At 41.1% G+C, this 24332-nt stretch overlaps 1 protein-coding gene across 3 annotated transcripts in view; it reads right to left on the reverse strand.

The window, feature by feature from the left end:
* Positions 1 to 24332, reverse strand: part of PSD3 (pleckstrin and Sec7 domain containing 3) — a 264762-nt gene that overhangs the window by 80010 nt on the left and 160420 nt on the right. For all 3 annotated transcript variants that reach the window (XM_054719991.1, XM_054719993.1, XM_054719992.1), the window contains one exon: positions 13980 to 14023. In XM_054719991.1, the coding sequence (XP_054575966.1) occupies positions 13980 to 14023 (44 nt within the window). The remainder of the gene's footprint in view (positions 1 to 13979; positions 14024 to 24332) is intronic.

A 24332-nucleotide genomic window follows, 5' to 3' on the forward strand; every position in this document is an offset into this window, starting at 1 on the left:
AATATGCTAAGTGTCCTTCCTACCCTCTGACCGGTCGATATGACGCACACTGACCACCAGGGGGCAAACGCTCAATGTAGGAGCTGCCATGATGCGCCCTGCCCGGCACCACAAACCTGGCACTGACAAACCAACACTCGGCTTCCCTCAAGTGGGACACAGGCCCCGCCATCACCCTGGAGCGACACCCCACCAAATCGCAGCCAACGCTGGCGAGACCCCATGGCACAAAATGTGGCCCATAGCCCAGCTTAGCCCAGAAACGGTTGCTGTGGGCTCCAGGTAATGATGTCACGTAGCACTGCCCGGCTTCCGCTCCCTAGCAACTAGCCTCCTTGGAGTTTCTTCAGCCCAGGAACACAAGTTGCTTTATAGCCAAGTGGAAACGTTTTACACTGTAACCAAATGTCTGTGAAGCATTTTTCTGTGCCTCATCTAATTTGATGCTCACAGAAGTCCTGGAGTAGGTAGATAGGAAACTCGGTGGAATCCTATTTTCTTTTCATTAGCCAGAAAATGGAGATTAAGAAAGCTTAGAAACTTGACCCAACTGAAAAGAAGAAATAGTGGACCTTGAAAATGACTTCAGGTTTTCTCACTGCGCAGAATATAGACAAACACTGCTGCAGTTAAAATATTTTACCCTTTGTTCTCCCTGCTTGATCTACAATAATAATCTGCTTCGTGTTGATATTTACTGCTGTGTTGCTGACAATTAACTGAAAGAGAAGTTGGGGTGCTTCACTGGGCTGGAAAAAGTTTAGCTACATCAGAAAGCAGGTCTAATTAAGCAAGTTTATTCCATATATACTAGAGGCCCAGTGCATGAATTTTCATGCATTGGAGGGGGTCCCTCAGCCTGGCCTGCCCCTTCTCTCAGGGGTGGGAGGCGACTGGCGATAAGGGGAAGGTGATGCCCCATCACACCTTTGCTGCTGCCACTGCTGGTAGAGCAAGCCTCGGCTGGCCCTGGTTACCTGAGCCTTGGGCGGCCCTGGGCGGCTGGGCAGCTGACATCTGAGGCTGGCCTGCACCTCAGGCATTGGCTGGGCAGCCGCCATCTGAGGCTTGCCTGTGCCTCGGGCCAGCCCTGGGTGGCTGGGGGGCTGAGGGGACTGGGGGGCTCTGGAGGCAGGTATGTGGAGTGGCCGGGCCTGCCTGGTGGCGCATGCCTGCTGCCCTGGCGGGGCTGAGGGGACTGGGCACCACCATCTTGTGGTTGTGGGTGCCACCATCTTTGAGGGCGTGACAGTCAATTAGCATATTCCCACCTTATTGGCTGTGGGCACCACCATATTTGAGGGTGAGACAGTCAATTAGCATATTCCCTCCTTATTGGCTGTGGGTGCTGCCATATTTGAGGGTGGGCAATCAATTAGCATATTCCCTCCTTATTGGCTGAGGGCGCCACCATTTTTGAGGGCGGGACAGTTAATTAGCATATTCCCTCCTTATTGGCTGTGGGTGCCTCCATCTTTGTGACGGCCTGAGGGTCAATTAGCATATTCCCTCTTTATTAGATAGGATAAAAGGCTAAGTTGATTCATGCATGCACAATACATATAAAGCTCTCACTGGTGCCAACCACACGCGTGTGTTTCGATCTGTCATCGTTGATCGTGAATTTGGTTGACCCTTCTATTATAGAGAAAGGGCGAATAGCAATATTAAAATATTTCTTCTAATTAATTTCCTTCTAATGTGCATGGATTTGTGACCAGGCCACTAGTAGGATAATAATTGGAGAAACGTTCAACAGAGTACAACTCAGTAAAACTCTGATATATAGTGGAAATATTGAATCCTGCAAAGCAGATATTCTTGATATTGTCCAGGTTAATGAAATGACCTTGTCAGGTTTTGAGAGTAAAAATCTACCCTGGACAGAGATGCAGGTTTGCAACATCTGGTGATGGCTGTCGTTTGGGCTTAAATACACATCAGTGTGTGATGGCTGGGACTTCCCGGATGGAAGTGATATCAGAAACAATACTGTGAGGAACTTCTCCTTCCCTGGTTGCAACCCCCTGCCCTCACACTCCCTTCCCTTTTATTCCTGCCCTTCTCCCCACATCTCCTCAGTCCCAAGAACTTTTGCCTGGCTCCATTTGAGACTTGTAAGTGGCAGAGAATGGGAACCAATCACGTTAAACCTGAATTTGCATTATTCTTGATTGCATCACCATGGGGTTTTACTGTTTTCATAGACATCATAAATTCCATGGGGAGGCTGTTCCCACTATACATAAAGTCAGATAGAAATTAATACAGCATACTGATAAAAATAATTCCATAGATGAAGTTAACTCATTTCTATAAAAATCAGCCCCTTTACTAGGGCTTTCCTGTGTACCCCAATCCACTGAAGCATTTTCAGAGTGACAATACAAAGGATTTCGTTAAAGCACAATAGAGAAGACCAGCAGAGCTCTCTGTCTTGATTGTGAAAAGAATGACTCATCCACGAATATTCTGTACACTTGAAAAGATTCCTAGCAAAGTCTATTCTACTGAGATTTCAGACATCTCACCACCTTACCACCTACAAAATTCCCCCAAACATTCCTCACACGAGTCTGCTCTCTCGGTGATCAAGTGTGTCATTCATTGTGCGGTCCAAGTCCACTCCACCACGATGCGGTTCCCTTGGAGAATGACAAAGCTCTCGTGCTGGCCGTAGGGGACCTTTCCACTTCTCTGTTCTTTCCAAAGGGCAGCTGTAAATCACGAACTTCCCACATTCTGTCTTACTCATGACAGGTGCTTTTACTTTTAAGCAAAAAATATTAGATAAGGAGTCATACAAATCCATCGGAGTCTTGCATTTCACTGTAATTCCACAAAGAATGGAAAGCAGCTGCTTCTTGAAGTTTACAAAAGCTGAATATTGTTACAGTGACCCAGCCACTAAGCAGACCATGAAATACCCCATCTGGCAAGTCTCATGACAGTGGGGTTTCAGTCATAACAAAGTTAAGCTAGCACCCTCCAAACTCAAACATTAAGTTAACTGTTATGTGGAATTCAAATACTGAAAATAAATTTTTGGGCTTTTGTGTGTGTTTGGGGGGTTAGGGGTGGGAAATGACAGTTAAAAAGAAATTTTCTGGAGCAGAGCTGAAATAACTCAACCTGCAAACTCATCACTAGGAATGTGGTACTGGAGTTGGGCAATAAAGATAAGTTCAAGTTCACCAGGCAGGAAAAGTGAAGAGGGCACTTCCAGCAGTAACATTTATATACCTTTTTTTTTTTTTGTATTATAGTAAAATATGTAACATAAAAATCTATCATTTTAACCATTTTTAAATACGTAGCACAGTTCTGTGGTATTAATTACATTCACATTGCTGTGAAACCAAAACTACCAACCATCTCCAGAATTTTTCATCATCCCAGACTGAAATTTTATAGCAATTAAATATCAACTTCTTATTCTCTCTTCCCTCAACTACTGGCAATGACTATCCCACTCTGTCTCTATGAATTTGACTATTCTAGGTACTCATATAAGGGAATCATACATTATCTGTGGCTGGCTCATTTCACTTAGCATAATGTCCCAAAGATTCATCCAGGTTGTTTGTTGATTTATTGATGACAGCCATTCTGACAGGTGTAAGGTGATATCTCATTGTGGTTTTAATTTGCATTTCTCTACTGATTAGTGAAGCTGAGCATCTTTTCATATGTCTATTGACATATTCTTAAGCTCAGAGAGTCTCCTCTCAGATGTGTCCAGTCTACTAATGAGCCCATCAAAAGCATTCTTCTCTTCTGTCACAGTGTTTTTGATCTCTAGCATTTCTTTTTTGATTCTGTCTTAGAATTTCCATTGCCAGCTTGCATTGCCCATCTGTTCTTTCATGCTGTCTACTATATTCATTAGAGTCCTTGGCATATTAATCATAGCTGCTTTAAATTTCTGGTCTGATAATTCCAAATCCCTGTTATATATGAGTCTAGTTCTGATGCTCATCTCTCTCCACACCATGCTTAGAATCCTTATAATTTCCTCTTGATAGAGACAATGTACTGAGCAGAAGGGTCTGCTATCAATAGGCCTTTAGTAAGGTGGTAGTAAGATGGGGGGAAGGGAAGCATCCTATGTGACAAACCCAGTGGGTCAGGCTTCTCTCTGCTGTCATTCTGGTATCTCAGTCCATATGCAAGTCAGGTGGGCTGAGCTCAGCAGGCTTGACAGTCACTCAGATCCCCACTGCATTCTCCATCTAACTTTCCCAGGGCACCTTGCACTTTGGGCTATAGGAGAAATAAATATTTGACTTCGTTTGATTCAGTACTCCTCTAGCCAGAATATTAAAGACAGGAGTGGGGTATGAGTCAGATACTACTAGTAAACTCCATCCTGAACCTCCAAACATTATAACCATGAAGATAATAACTTAATTTCCTAATCTTACAACCACCCTAAAAAGGTAGATGTTACCATCTCAGTGAAAAACCAAGGCTCAGACAGGTGAACCTTACACAGGCAGGACCCATGTTAAGTGGTAGCTAACAGTTCTATGATGAAAGGGAATCGCTGATCAGCTGCCTCCTTCATTCTCTTTGGGGCTGTTCATAGCTACACTGAATCACAAGCACAATAAATCTTTATGGAATAACAGTAATGGGGTGATGGATTGTGGTGATTGTTACGCAAATCTGCAAAATGACCCAAAACTTTAAAATTGGACACTTATATGGGTGAATTTTATAGTACACTAGAAGCCTGGTGCACAAAATTCGTACACTCGGTGGGGGTGGGAGGGTCCCCTCAGCCCAGCCTGTGCCCTCTCACAGTCTGGGAGCCCTCGGGGGATGTCTGACTGATGGCTTGGGCCTATTCCCCACTGTGCTCGCCGGCCGTGAGCCCAGCTTCTGGCTGAGCAGTGCTCCCCCTGTGGGAGCACAATGACCACAAGGGGGAAGCTCCTCCGTTGAGCATCTGCCCCTGGTGGTCAGTGCGTATCATAGTGACCGGATGTTCCGCCATTCGGTTGATTTGCATATTAGCCTTTTATTATATAGGATAAATTATACCTCAATAAATCTGTTTTTTAACCTTTTGCACTCGGATATCGAGTGTGACTCGACACGGTTAGCATCGGTAGCAGCTCGAGAAAAAAGCAAGCGAGTGCAAAGGGTTAAAAATGACCATAGTGGTTGAGTGTAGGAACAGAATACTGAGTTGAATATTCCAATACTGTGATCAGGTAGAAAATAAAGTGAAGAATAAACGTATTAAAAAATGTGTTCACTTGTCATGGGGTTTTTATTATATCACATCATATTATGCCACAAAACAGAATGTGTTTAAAATGGATCTTGCCTGGCTGGCATGGCTGAGTGGCTAAGTGTCAACCTATGAACCAGGAGGTCATGGTTCGATTCCCAGTCAGGGCACATGCCCGGGTTGTGGGCTCGATCCCAAGTGGGAAGGATGAAGTAGGCAGCTGATCAGTGATTCCCTCTCATCATTGATGTTTCTATCTCTCTCTCTCTCTTCCTCTCTGAAATCTTCCTCACTGTCTTTGATACTTACCAAAAATAAATTTAAAAGTTCTGATGAAAAGAGGAAATACATTTTATTTTCTGAAAATACCTTATTCTGACACAGGCATTTTTACTGTAAAAAACAGAATATGCTTTTATGAAAAATGCCAAACTCCATCATTAGTCCTTTAATGATGAACGTTGCCAGATGCAAGTAAGAAACAGGCTAGTAACTTGGCTCCTGAAATAAGGATCTGACTGTATGTGGAATGACTGTAGCATTCTTTACAAACTAAGAAAAACTTAACTGTAGATGTTAACATGCTTTTTAAAAAGGTTGTTGGGAGTACAACGGGGTCAAGCCAGATGTTACATGCTTCCAAAAGTTCTACTAGGGAATTTTTAATGGGCAACTAAAAATAATTTCTTCCAGTATTATTGGTATGAGGCGAAATTTTTTTCACCTCTGAAAATGTATGTATGTGTGTATATCACAATGTACACACACAAAATGGTCAATGGAATCCAAATAACTATTGTCTAAAACAGCGGTCACAGACCACTTGGTGGTCCGTGAGGTCCGACAGGTTGGCGACCGCTGGTCTAAAATATTCAAGGTACTATATTAGCCACTGCATGTGTTTTATGCTTCATTTAGTAATTATATTATGTTTTCTTCTTGTGTCATTCTCTAACAAAAATCAAAGACTTAGCAGTTGCTAAGATATAAAATTCTAAGTCATCTGCATATTAGGAAACAAAACCAGTTTTCTTATATCCTAGCTTTATAACTCACTGCACCTCAGTGATTCTAAAACTGCTCTGGGACAAGTATACTACTAACACTCACATTCCATCTGCTCACCAACCTGTCTGCTCTGTATATTTGGAAGTTAAAGATAAGAATATTTATTAAATTATATCACTTTCATCATTATCTTTGTGGATATTAAAACTGTTATAACAATAAAATCCTTAAAAATTCTAAGTATCCATCTCAATCTCAGATTTGAGATGCCATTCACAGAGAAAGCACACTTTCTTTTTTAAAACTTACACTTTTAAAGCTAAGAATTGGATGGCAAATTCTTTCCCGCTTCCTCTATACCTGAGTTCAGCATACTTGAGATGGCCAAGAAAACTAGATACTTAGAGATTAAAAGTTAAGTGTGAGCTATGGTTCGGATTCTTAATAAAATGACTTTTCATGGAAATGTGTGAGAAAATTTCCCCTAATTCTAAACCCTGAAATCTTTATTCCTTTAAACACCAAAACCCAGGAGACTGATCCACATTCAATATCATTTTTAGTTAATGAATTTTTAAGTGATATCAATTCTTTAACTCAAAATCTCCTTCAAGTTAATGATCATTTTTCATAACTAGGGAACTTCTCTCTTTTTTTTGTCAAATATTTAATGCATTTCACTGAATTTATAAACAGAACAATCCCATCTAATAAAAGAGTAATATGCAAATTGACCGCACCTCCACTACACCACAAGCCACGCCCACCAGTCAGTCAGGAGCGAGTATGCAAATTAACCCAACCAAGATGGCTGTGGCCATGGAGCTGCAGCAAGCAGGAGGCTTGGGTTTCCCCAGCAATGGAGGAAGCCAAGCTTCCCTGCCGCCCTGGCTGGCCCAGGCCTACACTCAAGGCTACAAAGTTTCAATTATAGAAGATAAATAAACCCCAGATACCAGGGCCTCCGCTTTGGGTCGCTGGGGGACATGGCCGGCCTGCAAACTACCACAGGCCCCTCACCCAGGCTACCCCACACCCCAAGGGAACCCCAACCCTGATGCAGGACACCCTTCAGGGCACCCCAGCTGGCCCCCACCCATGCACCAGGGCTCTATCCTATCTAATAAAAGATTGATATGCAAATTGACCATCACTTCAACACACAAGATGGCTTCCCCATGTGGTCAAAGATGGCTGCCCCCATGTGGCCACAAGATGGCCGCCACAAGATGGACAGCACGGGAGGGCAGTTGGGAGGGACCAGGTCTGCAAGGGAGGAAAGTTGGGGGCAATCAGGCCAGCAGGGGAGGGAAGTTGGGAGGGACCAGGCCTGCAAGGGAGGGCAGTTGGGGGTGATCAAGCCTGCAGAGGAGAGCAGTTGGGGGGGACCAGGCATGCAGGGGAAGGCAGTTAGGGCAATCAGGCTGGCAGGGGAGCAGTTAGGCATCAATCAGGCTGGCAGGGGAGTGGTTAGGGAGTGATCAGGCTGGCAAGCAGAAGTGGTTAGGGGCAATCAGGAAGGCAAACAGGCAAGCAGTTGGGAGCCAGCAGTCCTGGATTGTGAGAGGGATGTCCAGCTGCCTGTTTAGGCCTCATTCCTACCTGGATTGGGCCTAAACGGGCAGTTGGACATCCCTTGAGGGATCCCAGATTGGAGAGGGTGCAGGCTGGGCTGAGGGACACCCGCCCCCATGCATGAATTTCATGCACCGGGCCTCTAGTCAAATTAATAATATCCTTTACACACCTACTACATATATTTAGATGTACCCTTACTTAATATCCATGTAGATTGTTTCCTAAATTTGTGAATTCCATGTAATATTAACACTAGAATGATTTTACCAAGAGTCCAGCATGATGTAGTATATTTTCATGTTAGACAGGTGAGGATAATCTAATGTATAGAAATGATGGTGGGAATGTTAAATTTTACTATATATATATTTTTAGTATTTCCACAAGGCACAATATCTAGAAAATGTTTAATAATATGGGCACCTCAAAAACAGAATTGAGTTTTATTCATTCTTTATAGTCAAATATCTTAAAGTTTTATTATTTTTCCATGGTTAGTTCTCTTTCTACCAATAACTCCCCTAATGCCAACTCTCCTACCTCATTCCCCACACACTCAAATTTTTCTTTATATATTTACTATATCCATTATATCTGCAACCACTGCCCAACTTTCAGCAATTTCTAATTGTTTTAGTTTTCTCAGTAGTAATTATCAACCTACAAGTGACTATTTGGAAGTTTAAAATGAGAATTACTTTAAAACTTCTTGGATCAAACTGCCACAAAAATGTCTTAACCCAAAATGACCTGAGTAAGAAAGTTTTCATTGATCTATATCTGCTATTAAGAAACACTATCTTGATTAACAATTTCATATATCTAAATTCATTAAGGCATTAGGATAATAAAGTAATTTAACAGAATTAATCATTGTAAAAATGAATTACCATGATTTATCTTTTTCTATGGAAATAAAATAATTTCACCTCAAGGTAAAAATATTTTAAAATAAGACAAAGAAGTACCCTTTTCTTTAGGATACAAGGTCAAATATAAAAGGTATAGATAGGGAATTTTAATTTTTCTTCCGGGAGGGCTCTGATGTTGGCAAAGAAAAGATCAGGGAGAATTATAACAAAGAGGAAATGGTAAAGAAAACTTAAATGTAAAGCATTACATTACACTCATTAGCTAAAGTTGGCTCATATGACTCAATCCTAGTTAAAAGAAAAACTCTTGCTTATTTTTCTTTTAACTAGGACTGAGTTTTCTTTTAACTAGGTCTTCTGAGATGGCCATTCCCTGTAGAGCAGTGGTTCTCAACCTTTCTAATGCCACGACCCTTTAATACAGTTCCTCATGTTGTGGTGACCCCCAACCATAAAATTATTTTCGTTGCTACTTCATAACTGTAATTTTGCTACTGTTATGAATCGTAATGTAAATATCTGTGTTTTCCGATGGTCTTAGGCGACCCTGCTATCGGTTTTCAACCTGTGGATTGCGACCCACAGGTTGAGAACCGCTGCTGTAGAGCAACACTTGAGACTACATTTTAATTGATATATATTATCACTTAAAATAAAATTAGAGTCAACAATAAGTTATATAAAATATGAAAAGGGACTAAGTAATGGAAGTAAAAGTTCTAAAGGGTTCTTTCATTGGAAAAAGGCCTCCCCCGCCACCCCCACCCTGAGACTGCATAGCAAAGAGTCTCAGGAAGTAGTTGTCAATTTCAGATTCAGGCCCTTGATTGGATAAAAAATTAAACTGCCATTTGAAATAACAAGTACTAGTCACTCCATTGCTTTTATGTGTCGTTCTCCAACAATACACAGAGATGTACACACAGGTACACTCTCTCACACCCCCAGGCAGCATTACACATAATAATGGTGAAGAGGGAGGAAATATTCGGAGAGCTCTCCCTGCTTCCTAAAGTCAGCCAATAAATGGCAGCACTGGTCTCCTGAAAAAAACCAGCCATAACGAAATTTCCTAAACAAAAAACAAAAGGATAAAGAAATCAAACAATGAACTGTTGGCATTTAAAACCACACTTTTTAAAGCTCTGGGCTTTCAGAACACGTGATCTGAAAGACAGAAAGATCCCAAAGTGACACCATCTCACCTAATTAGCCAGGACAGTTTGATATGTGAGGGCAGACAGAAAACAATTTAATTTAGAAGCAAAGGTGATAAAGATTATAAACTGCTCTTGTAAAATGAGTTATAGGGTAATATAAAATAGCAAAGATTATTCCATGATGCAAGGTTATAAAAATGCTTATTCAGAGATAAAGAGAATAACTGTGCATAATATAAGCAAAGCAAACGCCTTAGCGACCCAGAAGTTGAGGGAAGCGAGGGAGAGGGGGGAGCCCAGAAGTACATTATTTAAAACTAGTGTTATTGTGTCTTAATTAAAGTGAGGCTGGATACATAAATTTTTAATATTTTAAAAAACCACGGGGAGAAAGATTTCTTGCAATTCCTAAATACTAATGTACAATAACAGCAATAAATAAGAGAAGACAGTTAATTTTCCTAATGAATAATACTGCACTTGTTTCCCTTTCCTGTTAATTGTCATATTCCCTGAAGATCCTCATGTAGCTAAATTTAACAATTCTAACAATGCAGGCTCTTATAGTCACTGCCACTCACCTCACCCCATCCCACCCTAATCCGAGAGAAACTACTGCTTACCTTCCTTCCCTATCATTTGCATTAAACTATAACATTTTTAAGGCCAGGGAAAATGTCTTCATGCCTTACATACTTTTGTTCTCTCCGTATTTCCAGCATACTGCCTAGTATAGAGTAGTTCAACAAACAGATGCTTCCTGAATAATGAACGACAGAGCCAAGGGTCTGGGGAAGAAATGGTCATTGTCCTGCATGAGGGAGCTGAGCCCTTCTGCAAGGTGGTTTAGCTCATTGCACTCTTCACTACGGTTCTTAAGTTTTCCTCTTTGTACAGTCCACCCCCTCCCACCCACCCTCGCACCATGTTCTCATTAGGCAGAGAAGCTGTCTTTTCATATTTGTATCTAGGGCATAGCACGGTCCAGGCGCCGAAGCAGCTGCTTAAAGACTGATTGTGGAATGAACGAATGAATGAACTACCCTGCCTGGGGGAAGAATACTAGAAATTCTAGGAACATTTAATAAGATAAAAAATTTAATATACACTGAGTGGCCATATTATTATGACCTCTGAACACATAATAATCTGGCCACTCAGTGTATATCCTATATAATAAGAGGCTAATATGAAAATTAAAGATTATAAACTGCTCTTGTAAAATGAGTTATAGGGTAATATAAAATAGCAAAGATTATTCCATGATGCAAGGTTATAAAAATGCTTATTCAGAGATAAAGAGAATAACTGTGCATAATATAAGCACAGTTATATTATGCTCAACCAGCAGTTCGACCAGCAGGCAGGCCGGCCAACCGCCCATGTCCCCTCCACCTGGCCAGGCTGGCCAGACCTCACCCATGCACAAATTCATGCACACACACACACACACACACACACACACACACTGCACTGAGTGGCCAGATTATTATGCGTTCAGAGATCATAATAATCTGGCCACTCAGTGTAAAACTCTCTTAATTCACACTGTATCAGAAGCTGGCATAGAGACGTTCAGACACGATTGCTGCCCAGTCAAGACATTCTGAGTATGTGGTCACAGAGAAGCCAGGCAATGTGGTGCTGCCATGGGACCCAGGGACCTGCGGAACAAATCCTGACTCTGCCATGACACTAAGTTCTGACCTGTTCAGGAATGCTTTACTTCATTCCCTTCATACATGAAATGAGAACACTGGACTGAAGTAGTACTTTTCAAAACAAAATTTAAGTACAGATATCTTTAAGAAGAGAAATATATATATATATATATATATATATATATATATATATATATATATTAATATGTATTTTTTATTGTTTTCAGAGAGTAAGGGAGAGGGAGAGAGATAGAAATATCAATGATGAGAGAGAATCAATGATCGGTTTACTCCTGCATGCTCCCACTGGGGATTGAGCCTGCAACTAGGGCAGCCTGCAACTGGGCATATGCCTTGACCAGGAATCGAACCCTGACCTCCTGGTTCATAGGTAGATGCTCAACTGCTAAGCCACCCCAGTCGGGTAAGAGGAGAAACAGTAAGTAGAACTCCAAATATATATTTTAACAAGATAACAGTGGAGTTGCTTTGGTCAGTTGAAAGAGGCATGATGCTTGTTGGAGATAGACCTGAGTCCCTGTTCTCTTCCCCCTTTCCCCTCACACACACCACTTATGGAGGCACCTGGCCATCTATCTCCTAGGGCTCCATGGAACCCAGTTAGAGAACCAATGAACTAAAAATCTCTGAGGTCCCACCAGTTATAACATTCCATGATTTTATAATTCAATTTCTTCTAAGGTTCGAAAATCAGCATCAAGATACCTCCCATAAGTATCTATTTTTCTATAAATTTTGTAGCAGGATCTTTGTAGCTGAGCTGGAATTCAAACCCAAATCTATCTGGTCCTGGGGTCTGGGCTCCTGAACACGATGCTCTGTTGACTTGACAAGAAGGCGATAGAAAAATCCAGTTCTACTCCCCACACATGGATAGGGCCCAAGATCAAGCTTTCTTGTACCAAAGTGCCACAACACATAAGTGTAAATAAAGCCTACTGTAACCAATTCAATATGGCAAAAATCTAGCTTTACAATAAAGATCCTCAACAGTATACGTTTGTTTTTAAAAAAACTTTATAAAAAAATCCTTAAACTATTCTTTCCCCTAATGTGAATTTGCTTATAACTATTTCATTTTTATTAATTTTCTCTTGAGTAGATATTCTGCATAGGTCAGGATATGCCTTTACTAGTTCAGCTGGATTCTATGTACATCATTTATGAAACTTTTCTAGGAAACCCACTTTTATTAAAGAGAGATCACTCAGGATCTCAGACCATGAACTCTTATTAATCTTACTAAGTTTTCCTTAAAATGATACATTGCTTTAAGTGAAGCTTGTGATATCTTATATACACATACAAACATATAAGCCATCACATATACTAGAGTCTCAATTTATACTTTGAATCCCTAATTCAAACAGTACCATATGACCTTACAATTAATGGAAACAATTCAAGGGGTATTGATATTTTCCGTTCTTTCTAGCATATTACACGGGAGAGGCAGTCAATTGCTAAGCTACTTTTTCCCAATGTGCATATGAACGAATAAGAATTATCCCCCACATTATGATTCTATAAACAAGTTCATTGCAGTTGCTATGTTAGACTGCACGATAGAAAAATATTTGTGCATGCTCAATATGAGTGAAAATAAAAAACAAAATTCACATAGTTCTAATTAAAAATGTATTTGACCTAACTTCTTGACAACTTCATTAAAAATTTAGTAAAGAGACTTCAATAATTTTGTAAAGATTAAATTCTTAACCACTGCCAAGAAAGGGAGGGGGGCCGCAGCAGCTGGGTGTAGGTGGGCAAAGGGGGTAGAAATGGGAGATGTCTGTTACAGTGTCAACAAGAAAAAAAATCATTGACTGCTGCACTGATCAATGAAAATTTAACAAAAGTGGCATTGTTGGTCTACACAGAGGTGTAATTAATCCAGAACAGTATCTCCCAAAGGATGTACTTTGAAACACGACATTTTACTGTCAAACACGTTCAGGAAACATTTCAAATTGTATTTCTCTCTTGGAGATCCACAATATATATTGTCATTGTATAAGCTTCTGGAAGTTCTACAGTTAAAAATTTTTTTTAGCTTATTTTAATCTATCATTGATCAAACTCATCTATCAGTATCCTGGTATAACTGAGTGGAAAGCCTTGATCTATGATGATAGGACAGAGAGAATTAAAGTAAGTGGATGGTACCAAAATCATTTGTACTGGACTTTGGAATGTACATAATTTTATCAGATTTTCTTTTAGAATGCTAGTTTCTTTTAGAATAGGAGCATGCTGGGTACCAAGAAAAAGACACGGGATACTTATGGTTTTAAACAAAGTGAGCAAGACACTAGCGTAAAAATGAGAACTGCGCATGCATATTTAATCCTTCTTTAGGATCCCTCTAAGGCATAAAGGAAGACAGTAAGAAAAGAGCAGGCAGCTCATTTACTAAAAGGCTCACAGCCAGCATACTTACACCGCCCATTCAAGCTTCTCATTCTTGATGGAGTTGTAGAGAGCCTGTAAAGACAGAAAACAAGATGGGATTTTTCTTTTCATTCCATTCCATATTTTGAGTTCAGACAATGACCAAAGCCCTAAAATGCTTGAGGGATTCAGCCAGCAGCTCCCAAGCCCCTTGGCCGGCCATCCTGTGCGGAGATGAGGAATGCGCAGGGTAAGCAGCATTTTGTGAAACAGAAACACACACCACTGAACTGCGTTTTTCCACAGTTAAACATTATACATTTATATCCTATTTAAAACAGGATATGATTAAAATTTTTCTTATGGTCTTGTAGTTTCACTAGTTTAGATATTAGAGTACTCATACCTTTTTCATTAATGAAATAAATATAACCATTTCCACAACAATTTAATACATGAAAGGGGGATGAGAGCCAGTTATAGAAAACCATCTACACCAGTGACTGAAGCAGCTGCTATTTGCCTAACTCTATGATTCCGCTTCACAGTAGTGTGATGCTGGTGTGTGTGAGGTGGTGGATGGGGCGGCAGAAGGCCGCTTTAGAGGCTTGGTAACAATGACAAAGGCAGCACAGACTGCCTCCCTAGGCCTCCTTGCTCTGGCATCACATCTACGCTCCTTGGAATCAAGCTGTTCCACTATGACAAGGATCCAAGGAAAGGCCACTCCTCATGAGTCTCTTAGTTTTGAGTAAGGTGCTATAAAGGAAACACGAATGCATCTCTAAGATATACAACCACAACAGCAAATTATACTGAAGAAAAGGATGACTTGGGTGCATAACAACATAGGAATGAAGTTGGAACATTTTTCTTCAAAGAAGGACTTGGACCTATTAGATGCAGCAAAGACTTCATTTACTTTGAGATGGAAAAAGGGGGGATCAGTGCCATTCAACCCTCATCTTTCAAAAGAGGAAGTGGGAGGTTCAGGTAGCAGAGCAGGGGGGGAAAGGCCTCATATTCCTATTGCTGCCTTTCACTCTGTCTTGTCCAAGGGAGGGGCAGTCTACATGTGTGTAAACAGAAGACTGCACACCAATAGTGAATCCTCTTTTCATTCAAAACACTTCCAAGTTCAGCTCAAATATATTTAGGTTACAGACTTCATATTATTTAATATCCAAGACATGTATCCTTAGCCAGTCTCTTGACAGACTCTGGGAATTCTTCAGTGTAGCTACAATAGTTAATTTAACTACTGAATAATTATGAGAGCTACTAAAAATCAGGATGCATTTCATCATTACCAGGACATGGTTAAAAGTATCCTCAAACACAAAAATGATAAAACACCAAATCAGAATAAGGGGCAAATCAAGGCACAAAGCCCCTGCTGTAAATTGGACATTCTTTTGGAAAAACTCAGATTTCCTGAAAAACTACAACCACTTATAGCTAATGTCCATGAGGCTGCACTTATATAACTGTGGAGAGTTAGATGCCTAACTCAAGACTCAAGAGACACTCGCTGCATAAATGCCTTTAATTGATTCTATTACTTATATGAGCCATTTTGAACCCACAAGTAACAATGGACTGAAAAGCTACAATTGAAAAGAGAGAACATTAAAGGTTCTTTATAAACTATCATACTCAATACTACCCAGAGTAAAGAAAAAAAAAATCTACCTAATAAAAGAGTAATATGCTAATTGACTGTATCTTTGCAACACCCACCAGCCAATCAGGAGTGAGTATTCAAATTAACCCAACAAAGAGTGTAACCCTCCTGAACCGCACAGTCTTCTCTATTTGTATGTGACTAATCCAGCACTAACAGGGAAAATTAAATAACAGCACAAATTACAGCCATGGGAGAGTCATCATCTCAAACATCAGCAGAGCCTTCATTCATGAGCCTCCTTTAACTTTTTGCCATCTTCCCTAAAATGCATCTGCACTGGCATCTACTCTTTCCTTCTTTCTGATGGTAAGGGAAGGAGTGTCGCATCTCTGCAAGGCTAAGCCCGCGCTGGTTCTGATATCTTCCCTTTCTGCAGTAACATCTCTTTTACTGGCTCCTTCCTAACAGGCTTCAAACAGGCGAATCTCTCCCAACCCCACTTCTGCAATTTAGTCATCACCTTTGTTCCTCAGCCTCTCTTTTTAAGCCAAATTTCTGAGAAATGTTCCTGCAACTCTTATTTCCACTTAATCTCTTCAATTCAGGCAATCTAGTTTTCATCCCTGTTGCTCTATTAAAACTGGTCACAATAGACTCATCAGCTTCCTTCAATGCCCAATTCAAGGCCACATTTCAGTGTTTCTGTATCTCTTCACCTTTCAGCAGCACTGAATACTCTCAAATATTGTCTTCCTTGTTTTCTGTGACACATACAGAGTCTCCTGAATGTCCTCCTCTCTCCTTGGATAATCCGACTCATTACTTCTGTCTCCCTCATCTTATCTCTTAAGTGTGAGTGAATTTATCGGTTATCTTCAGCCCATGTGAACCCTTGTGAAGTTCAGATCCACATGTCAGCTGCACTTGGATGTTCCCAAAGCGTCACAAACTCAGTAAAGAGGAACTAGGGCATGAAGACCTAATGGAGAAAGTGTACTCTCAATCTCAGCAAACTGTACTGGTATAAAATATGTAATCGTTTCAGTACAGAAACATGGCATATAAAACACAAGGTAGTTCATATTTACAGTAATATAAAAAACTCAAGTCAGAGTCCTCATATGGTAGGCAGGTACAGAGGCCTGAGCAGAGTAAGGATGATGGGCCAGGTATGAAAGGTCACCAGTAAGAAAAGCCCTGGTGTCTAACAATGGGCAAAACTGAGAATACAAGGACCTTGCCCCCAGGGTGACCTTTCCTCCCCTAGTGTATGGCTGGTCATGTGGTTTTGACCCCCTGACCTTGCCTATCACTGGTCATGTGGATGGAACCCTGATGAAGTTAATGACCTTGAGATGGGAAGAGTATCTGGGCTAAAGTGGTGTCTATATAAAAAGGTGGCAGAGGGAGATTTATGATGGAGAGAAGGCAAAAATTAGAGATTAGAAAAATTAGAGATTAGATACAAGCCAAGGTATGCCAGCAACCACCAGGAGTTGGAACAGGCAGGGAATAGATTCTCTCCTAAATACCTTGATTTCACATGTCTGACCTCCAAAATTGTAAATAAATAAATTTCTGTTGTTTTAAGACACCAAGTTTGTGGTAATTTTATTACTGCAGCCTTAGGAAAGAATACATCTGGGCATAAATGGAAGACAGATGTCTGAATAAAGAATGATCATACCCACGGGTTGATTTTCAGAAATATTTCCAGAGTCAGTCCTTAGGTAAAACGTAGTCTTTTACTATAGTGGTCTCAACTAAAGTCTGCAGGTATGCACCAGAATCAGCCAACGAAGTTTTAAAACACTGATAAGTGAGCTCTATCCCGGATCTACCGAATCATCAGTAGAGAGAGAGAGAGAGAGAGAGAGAGAGAGAGAGAGAGAGAGAGAGAGAGAAAGAGAGAGAGAGAGAGAGAGAGACAGACAGACTTGTGGGTTACACAATGCATGATAATGGTGAAAACTTCAGAGACCAGGCATGGGCTGTCAATGACGGTGCTAAGCCTTGAATAAAACTGTATTTTATCAGAGGATAACATAGCTTCCAGTTCCCCTCAGTGAGACTTCACCCAGCAAGAATTCTGATACCATCAACGCCCGGCTATGGCTGTATGTTATTTTCTAAATATACAATATGAGGAACCAGATGAGGAACCTATACACCAATATTTCCCAACACCTACATGAGACTCTGATACAAACCCTTGGTTAAAAGTCCCTGCTTTACAAGCTTGCCAATTTATTCTCTAACTGAAGTTCCTGCCACTCAACCAGGACCTAGACAACAATCAAGTGCCTACACTGAGACTCAACAGGACAGAATGAGTCTTCAAATTCAAAGGAGAAAGCAAAGTAAATGGCTTAAATTACAGAGATCAAGGTATCTTGGTCTAAATTTACTTTTCAGTCTTTGTTCTTCACTTTTGATTGCTCCTCAAGAAGATAAAATGCAATTTTGTTCAAGGCTTAGCACTGTCATTGACAGCCCACGCTGGGTTCTCTGAAGTTTTCCCCATTACCGGCATTGTGTAACCCCCCCAAGTCAGTCAGTTCTCTCTCTCTCTCTCTCTCTCTCTCTCTCTCTCTCTCTCTCTCTCTCTCTCTCTCTCTCTCACACACACACACACACACACACACACACATTTTGCAGTCCATGAAATTCATGTATTTTAGTTCAATCATCTCTAAACTCTAATGATTTCCCCCCTCCTTGCTCCCTGAATTATCATGAAAAGTACAGAGGATAACATAGCTTCCAGTTCTCCTCAGCAAGACTGCCAGTGCCCACAAGGAGAGTTTACCCCACCAGCATTCTGACACCATCAACACCCGGCTATGGCTATCTTTTCCAAGTGCAATGCTGTTTCATGCGGATGTTCAGATCAAGCACTTTCAAATACAGAATTAAATATGCACCACTCTGGGAGGGTTATCAGAGAAAGACTGTGTTTGAAAATGATATTGGTTAAAAATAAATGATGAAACTAGTTATACCAAATGAACTGCAAATTAGTTTAAAAAGCTAAAAAATATCTTAAAGCAATAGGCCTCAACTTTTATTTTCTTCGCTTTGCCTTAAAATAATATTGAAAAACTGCACTGCCCCCTCATTAAAGAGGCTCCCCTAAAACCAATATTTATAATGGACTTTTCATCTGCCCCCTCTATCCCTGCAGGTTTTCCGGCCTGTGCAATATTGAAAAGGTTAAGAGTGAGAGTTATGCTTTTTAAAAAATGCCATAAGGCAACTGTCAAACAGAAGTAAAAAAGGGTAAATAGCTTGAAGCTTTGACCACAAGGGTATTCACAGATCGATCTCTTTTAGGGAGAAGTACACAATATAGATGAGTTTCTGGAAACTGACTCCTTTTAAGTGACCTGTGTTCCCGTATCCATGGGACAGTTTTCATGTACCCGAGTCTAAAGAGGGTACATTAAATATATTCACAAGCAACCTCATAGACATTCAACTCTTAGCTTTCCTTCAGGGACAGAACATGCTCAATATAAACTAACTTATTTTGAGTTTGTTTTTTTCCACATCCATAGTCAGATATATTTTTTTGGATGTAAACAGTCAAAAGTGGTGTCCTGGGTAATTAACTCAACCTTGTGTTGTCAGGTAGTACAGACCCAGCCAGCCATGGCAGAAGCATCTAAGCGGGAAGTGTCTGGCTCGCTGAATAGATGCGCCAGCACAAATCCGTAACAGACTCTCCAAAATTAATCAGAAAGCCCTTACCTTACTGGAAGGGAATCTGAAGTGTAACGAGCAGGTAGCATTCATCTCCTAATGAACATTCCTGAGGACATTCTACAGGCCAGAGTGGCATCATGCTGGTGCAGGGGACCCCACCCTGCCTTCAGGGGCCTCTGGTGCAAGGACAGCAAAAGGGGCTGCTCCACCTAACGAGCATGAGTCACTAACAGAATCGCCTCACCTTCTACCCGCTTCTTACGTGTGCAAGACACTTTCACACACGGTGCCCAATAAGTGACATTACATTACATGGATTTAGAGAAAAATTAAATAGAAGAGAGAACAGACTGAATTTTAGAATTTGAAGTGGGGGAGCATCTGTCACTAACTTGCCCTTTTAAGACAAATTAATTCATTTTACCTGGACTTTACTTTCTAAATATGTAATATGAGAGGGTTATATAAGGCTACCTTCTTAGACTTCCTTCCAGATCTTATGATTCTACTAGAAGCCCGTTGCACGAAGTTTCGTGCAATAGACTTTCCTTCACCTGGCTGCCGGCACCAGTTTTCCACCAGCACCAGTTTTCCTCTGGCCACCCGCCGATAGGAGCACCTCCCGCCAGCGTGATCTCTGGCCTCTGGCCACCCGCGGATCGGAGTGCCTCCAGCCAGCGCGATTGGCCACCTGCTGATCGATCGGAGCGCCTCCCGAAGGCTGGGGGCGGGACTCGGGGTGGCTGATGGCGCTGGCTGGAGGCGCTCCGATCAGCAGGTGGCCAGAGGAAAACTGGTACTGGCAGAAAACTGATGCCGGCAGCCACGCAATCGGCCACCCTGAGTTCCGCCACTGGCGCCTTCCACCGACCCCATGGGTCCTCCTGAAGCGCTAGCCCTTTAGGCCGGTGAGAGGAGCGGGGAGGCGGGACTCTGAGTCCAATTGGCTACCCTGAGTCCCGCCCCCGCGCCTCCAGCTGGCCCAATCGTGGGCGTAGCGGAGTGATGCAATTTGCATATTACCTTTTTATTATGTAGGATAGGAAAAAGTTCTCAGAATTCACCTGGTCAAATTCTGAAACCACTCCTTTCCCTAATCCCTGCTCCCTTTTCCTGTGTCCCCCATTAATTTTTTTTTTTTTTGCCATGGTTACTGATTAGTAGGATCACTACCTGCACTTAAATCCCAGGAATGACTCATAAATTAATAAATATTTTAAAATTGCATATGAACAAGAATAAAAAAGGAAGAGAGGGAGCAAGGGAGGGGATGGGGGAGAGAAATTGACTTGGTTCTCTACGGGGGAGAAGGGGCACAGGGACTGGCCTGATTGCCTGCTGACAAATGAATCTTTGTGAGCTAAGATAGGAACCACCATGCCTTCATTATTACCGAAGGGAAAGGGCAGCCAAAGATAATACTTAATGGGCACCCCCAAAGCATTTGGCAAACAGCTCTGAAGTGCACTAAACTCAACCTGAAAGTGAATATAGATGTATTATCACTTGTACTGAGGCAACCCTCTAAACTTTCATTAATGTGCATATATATTCATTTTATATAAGGTGTAGGCTTGGTCAATAAGGTGTCACGCATATTTATACAGAGCACATGACTCCTAAAGTGACTTTCTACACCTTACGAGATAGGCTTGATCCTAAGTTCAGAGCTAAGCAAACTTATGATCACAGTGTACATGAACCAATGGCCGTTGGTTCAAATTCCCCTTTAATACATTATTGAGTTTTTATAATCTGTCTGCTCCAACTGTCTACATGGGATATTTAGCTTAATTAACATTTATTGTATTTATTCTAATGTATAATAACCACAACAAATATTTTATCGTAACATACTGATATGTGAGGGGAAAGTATTTTTTATAACTGCTAGACAATAATAAGAATGCATTCTTTTATAATAGTATAATATGCATTACACTATAAGTATTTATACAAGTAGTATCTTTTTATAACTAGTATAAGATATAATTCATGTCTGTAACAAGAATAGTGTAACAGTTGTAACACTTGTAACAGTCTAGTATAAATAAATTTCTTAAAACAATTCACTCATTCATGCATCTACTCAGTGGACAAGTATTTATTGAGTCTCTACTATTTGCCAGGCTGTCAGGACCTGATACAGGATATAGGCACTAAGAGTCCAGGGGTGAACAACACAGACAGATGAGACTTAGTAGGGGTGGAGCAGACAATAAAGGATTAAGACACAAGCAGATAAAGATGATTCTGTCATTTTCTGGGAGGCTACCGGATAATTATTATAAGGTAATTAAAATCAGGTAACTCAAAAGAGTGGCTTTAGACTGGATGGTCTAGGATATTTAGGGCTCTAGTGACGAGGAGCAGCCACACAATGATAAAGGGAAGAGCAACGAGCACTCCTGGCATCACTGCGCCTAATGAGCCTGGGGTGTGGTGTGTCACAGGGCAAACAGGTAAACCGGTCAAGTAGGGTTTTTTGACCAGAAAACAAGGGTTTATGTGTGTGTGCTGGCCAACCACTGGAGGATTTCAAGCAGGAGAGTGACCTGTCCAATTCATGCTCTTGAAGGCCACCCTGGCTGCTGTGTGGAGAAAGGATCGGAAGAAAGAGGGGAAGAGGCAGCAAGACTGGCGGTGTCTGGGTGAGCGGTGAGGTGACTTGGACTAGGCGATGGTGGTGGCAGATTTGGGGCGTATCAGGCTATCTTCCCAAATTATGAAAGAAGGGTGGCCCATTTTCACAAAAATCCCAAGCACAAATTAAAAATTGGGTAAGATAGTTTCAACAGTAGCACCAGAATATATTGCTTACCCATTAATATTTAATGCAATTTAAGCTAAAAATGAGGTAGATACATTAGATACTGTTAAAAGAAAAAGTAAGGTGCAAAACAGTATGTTTCACATATTCCTGTGTGTGTGTGTGTGTGTGTGTGTGTGTGTGTTTACTCACCCAGACATTTCTAAAGGACTCAGAACTCATTGACAGCAACTGGGAAACTGGGCTGGGAATGAGAATTTTCAATGTATCATCTCTGTACTGTTTGAATTTTCCCCTTTTTTATTGAATTTATTGGGGTGACACTGGTTAACAAAATTACACAGGTTTCAGGTGCACAGTTCCAGAGCACATCATGTACACTGTATTTTGTGTACTATTAGAGTGTTTACCACATCTCACATATATTACTTTCTCAACTAAAAATCTAGGTGATACTACATTTTTAACTCCTTGCACATGTGATCCAGTCTTCTGCTTCTCTTTATTTCCCACAATGCCTCATAAATTGTCTTGACCCCACACGTGTTTTAAAAAAAACATTGGCTGGGAAGACAAGGATCTCAGTGATAATTATCCTAACACCACAATTATGAGAGGCAGCAAAGGTAGAAAAAAGAACAATGGGCTAGAAATCAGTATCAAACCTGCTTCTTCCATCAGCTGGGTGACTTTAGGCCACTAACACTAACCTTTGATTCCTTCATCTGTAAAGATGGCATAACGACACCTACGTCACAGAATCATGAAGATGAAACGAAAGCATCGATATGAAAACTTATGTACTCTGTAAAACGAATGTAAATAAAAGGTACTACTGTTGTTTATATGCAGTCTACTCCCGTCCTCCTTACACTCTACAGAACACTTGAATTTAAACACCGAGAAACCATTCATTCCACTCACCTCAGCCAATCAAGACCCTATGCCAGACATACACTGGGTGTGGGGAGATTCACTTATTTTGGCAGATTCACTTATTTCATTTTGGCAGATTCACTTATCACGGACAAAGAATGTCAACAACTAATATTTGCTGAATAGTTAACATGTGGTGGGACCTGTTCCTAGGGCTGTACATGTATTACATCATTTACTCTTCACCACAACCCATGGGGATCATTCCCATTTTACAGATGTAGAAAATGGCATGCAGAAAGGTTAAGTAGAGTGTTATTAAGTGGCAGATCTCAAAAAGGAATCAGGGCAGTTTGATTGCAAAGCCTTTAAATTTTTTCCTTGACCTATTTTCCTTAAAAAAACACACACCACACCTTTCACCTCCTGTCTCCACTTCCTGGCACACAAGCTAGGCTCTGCTATATAAGTCTCCCTCCAAAAGTTAGAAGGACAAGAGTACACCATCTCTATAGTATAGAGGGTATACTCTATATACTTCAACTAGTATGGTATTCTCTCCAGGATCTTAGCATTTGGCACAAAACTCCACCCTGGACATCTAACTCCATTGTACAGCTCGAGCCCTGTCTGTTTTAGGAGACGCCAGGCTGGATGTCTGACAAGTGAAGGACCACCCTCCACAGTTGACATTTACTGAGTCCTACTACCTGCTGGGCTCTGGGCTGAGCACCTAGGCATCTTTTTAAATTTAACCTTCTACCACCTGTGAAGCATGATTTACTCCACTCATCTCACGGCTGGGGGTGAGGCAGACGGTTACTCGCTGCAGGTAGGAGACTGCCAGATCAACGTAGGATGCCGGATTCACGTGTGGAAAGAAATGACCACAGTGACTCCATTGTGTGGGACAAATTGCATCGACCTTGCTGACTTGCCAAAAGAAGTTGTCGGTTGAGAAAGAACTTTTCAAGGACTGTACAAAATAGATGTGCTTTTCAAGGACTAGACAAAAACACACACGCATCTTTCCCGGTAATGGAAAGGGATGTTCATGAGAAACCAATGACTTGTAAAAGATAAATTTCCCTCCGATCACCATTCTTGATAAACAACTAATGTAACCTGAATGCTCTTTTTTCCTTCTTTATTTTAAAACCCCTGCACCTAATCCCTGGGGGGACACTTTTCTGGCTGCTCCAGAATCTGTGTTCCTGAGTTATAGCTCAGTCTCAAATAAATGCTTTTCTTGCCTTGCAGACCTGCCTTTTACTCTCGGTCGACAAATGTGAACCTCAGATAAACAATGAATAACTTTTTTAAAGCACACAGTATGCCCCCAAAGTTTGTCAGATACATACATATGCTAAAAATTATTTATTATTTATATGAAATTCAAATTTATCTGGGTGGTCTATATTTTT

This window comes from Eptesicus fuscus, chromosome 8 (assembly GCF_027574615.1).
Source record: "Eptesicus fuscus isolate TK198812 chromosome 8, DD_ASM_mEF_20220401, whole genome shotgun sequence".
Taxonomy (NCBI): domain Eukaryota; kingdom Metazoa; phylum Chordata; class Mammalia; order Chiroptera; family Vespertilionidae; genus Eptesicus; species Eptesicus fuscus.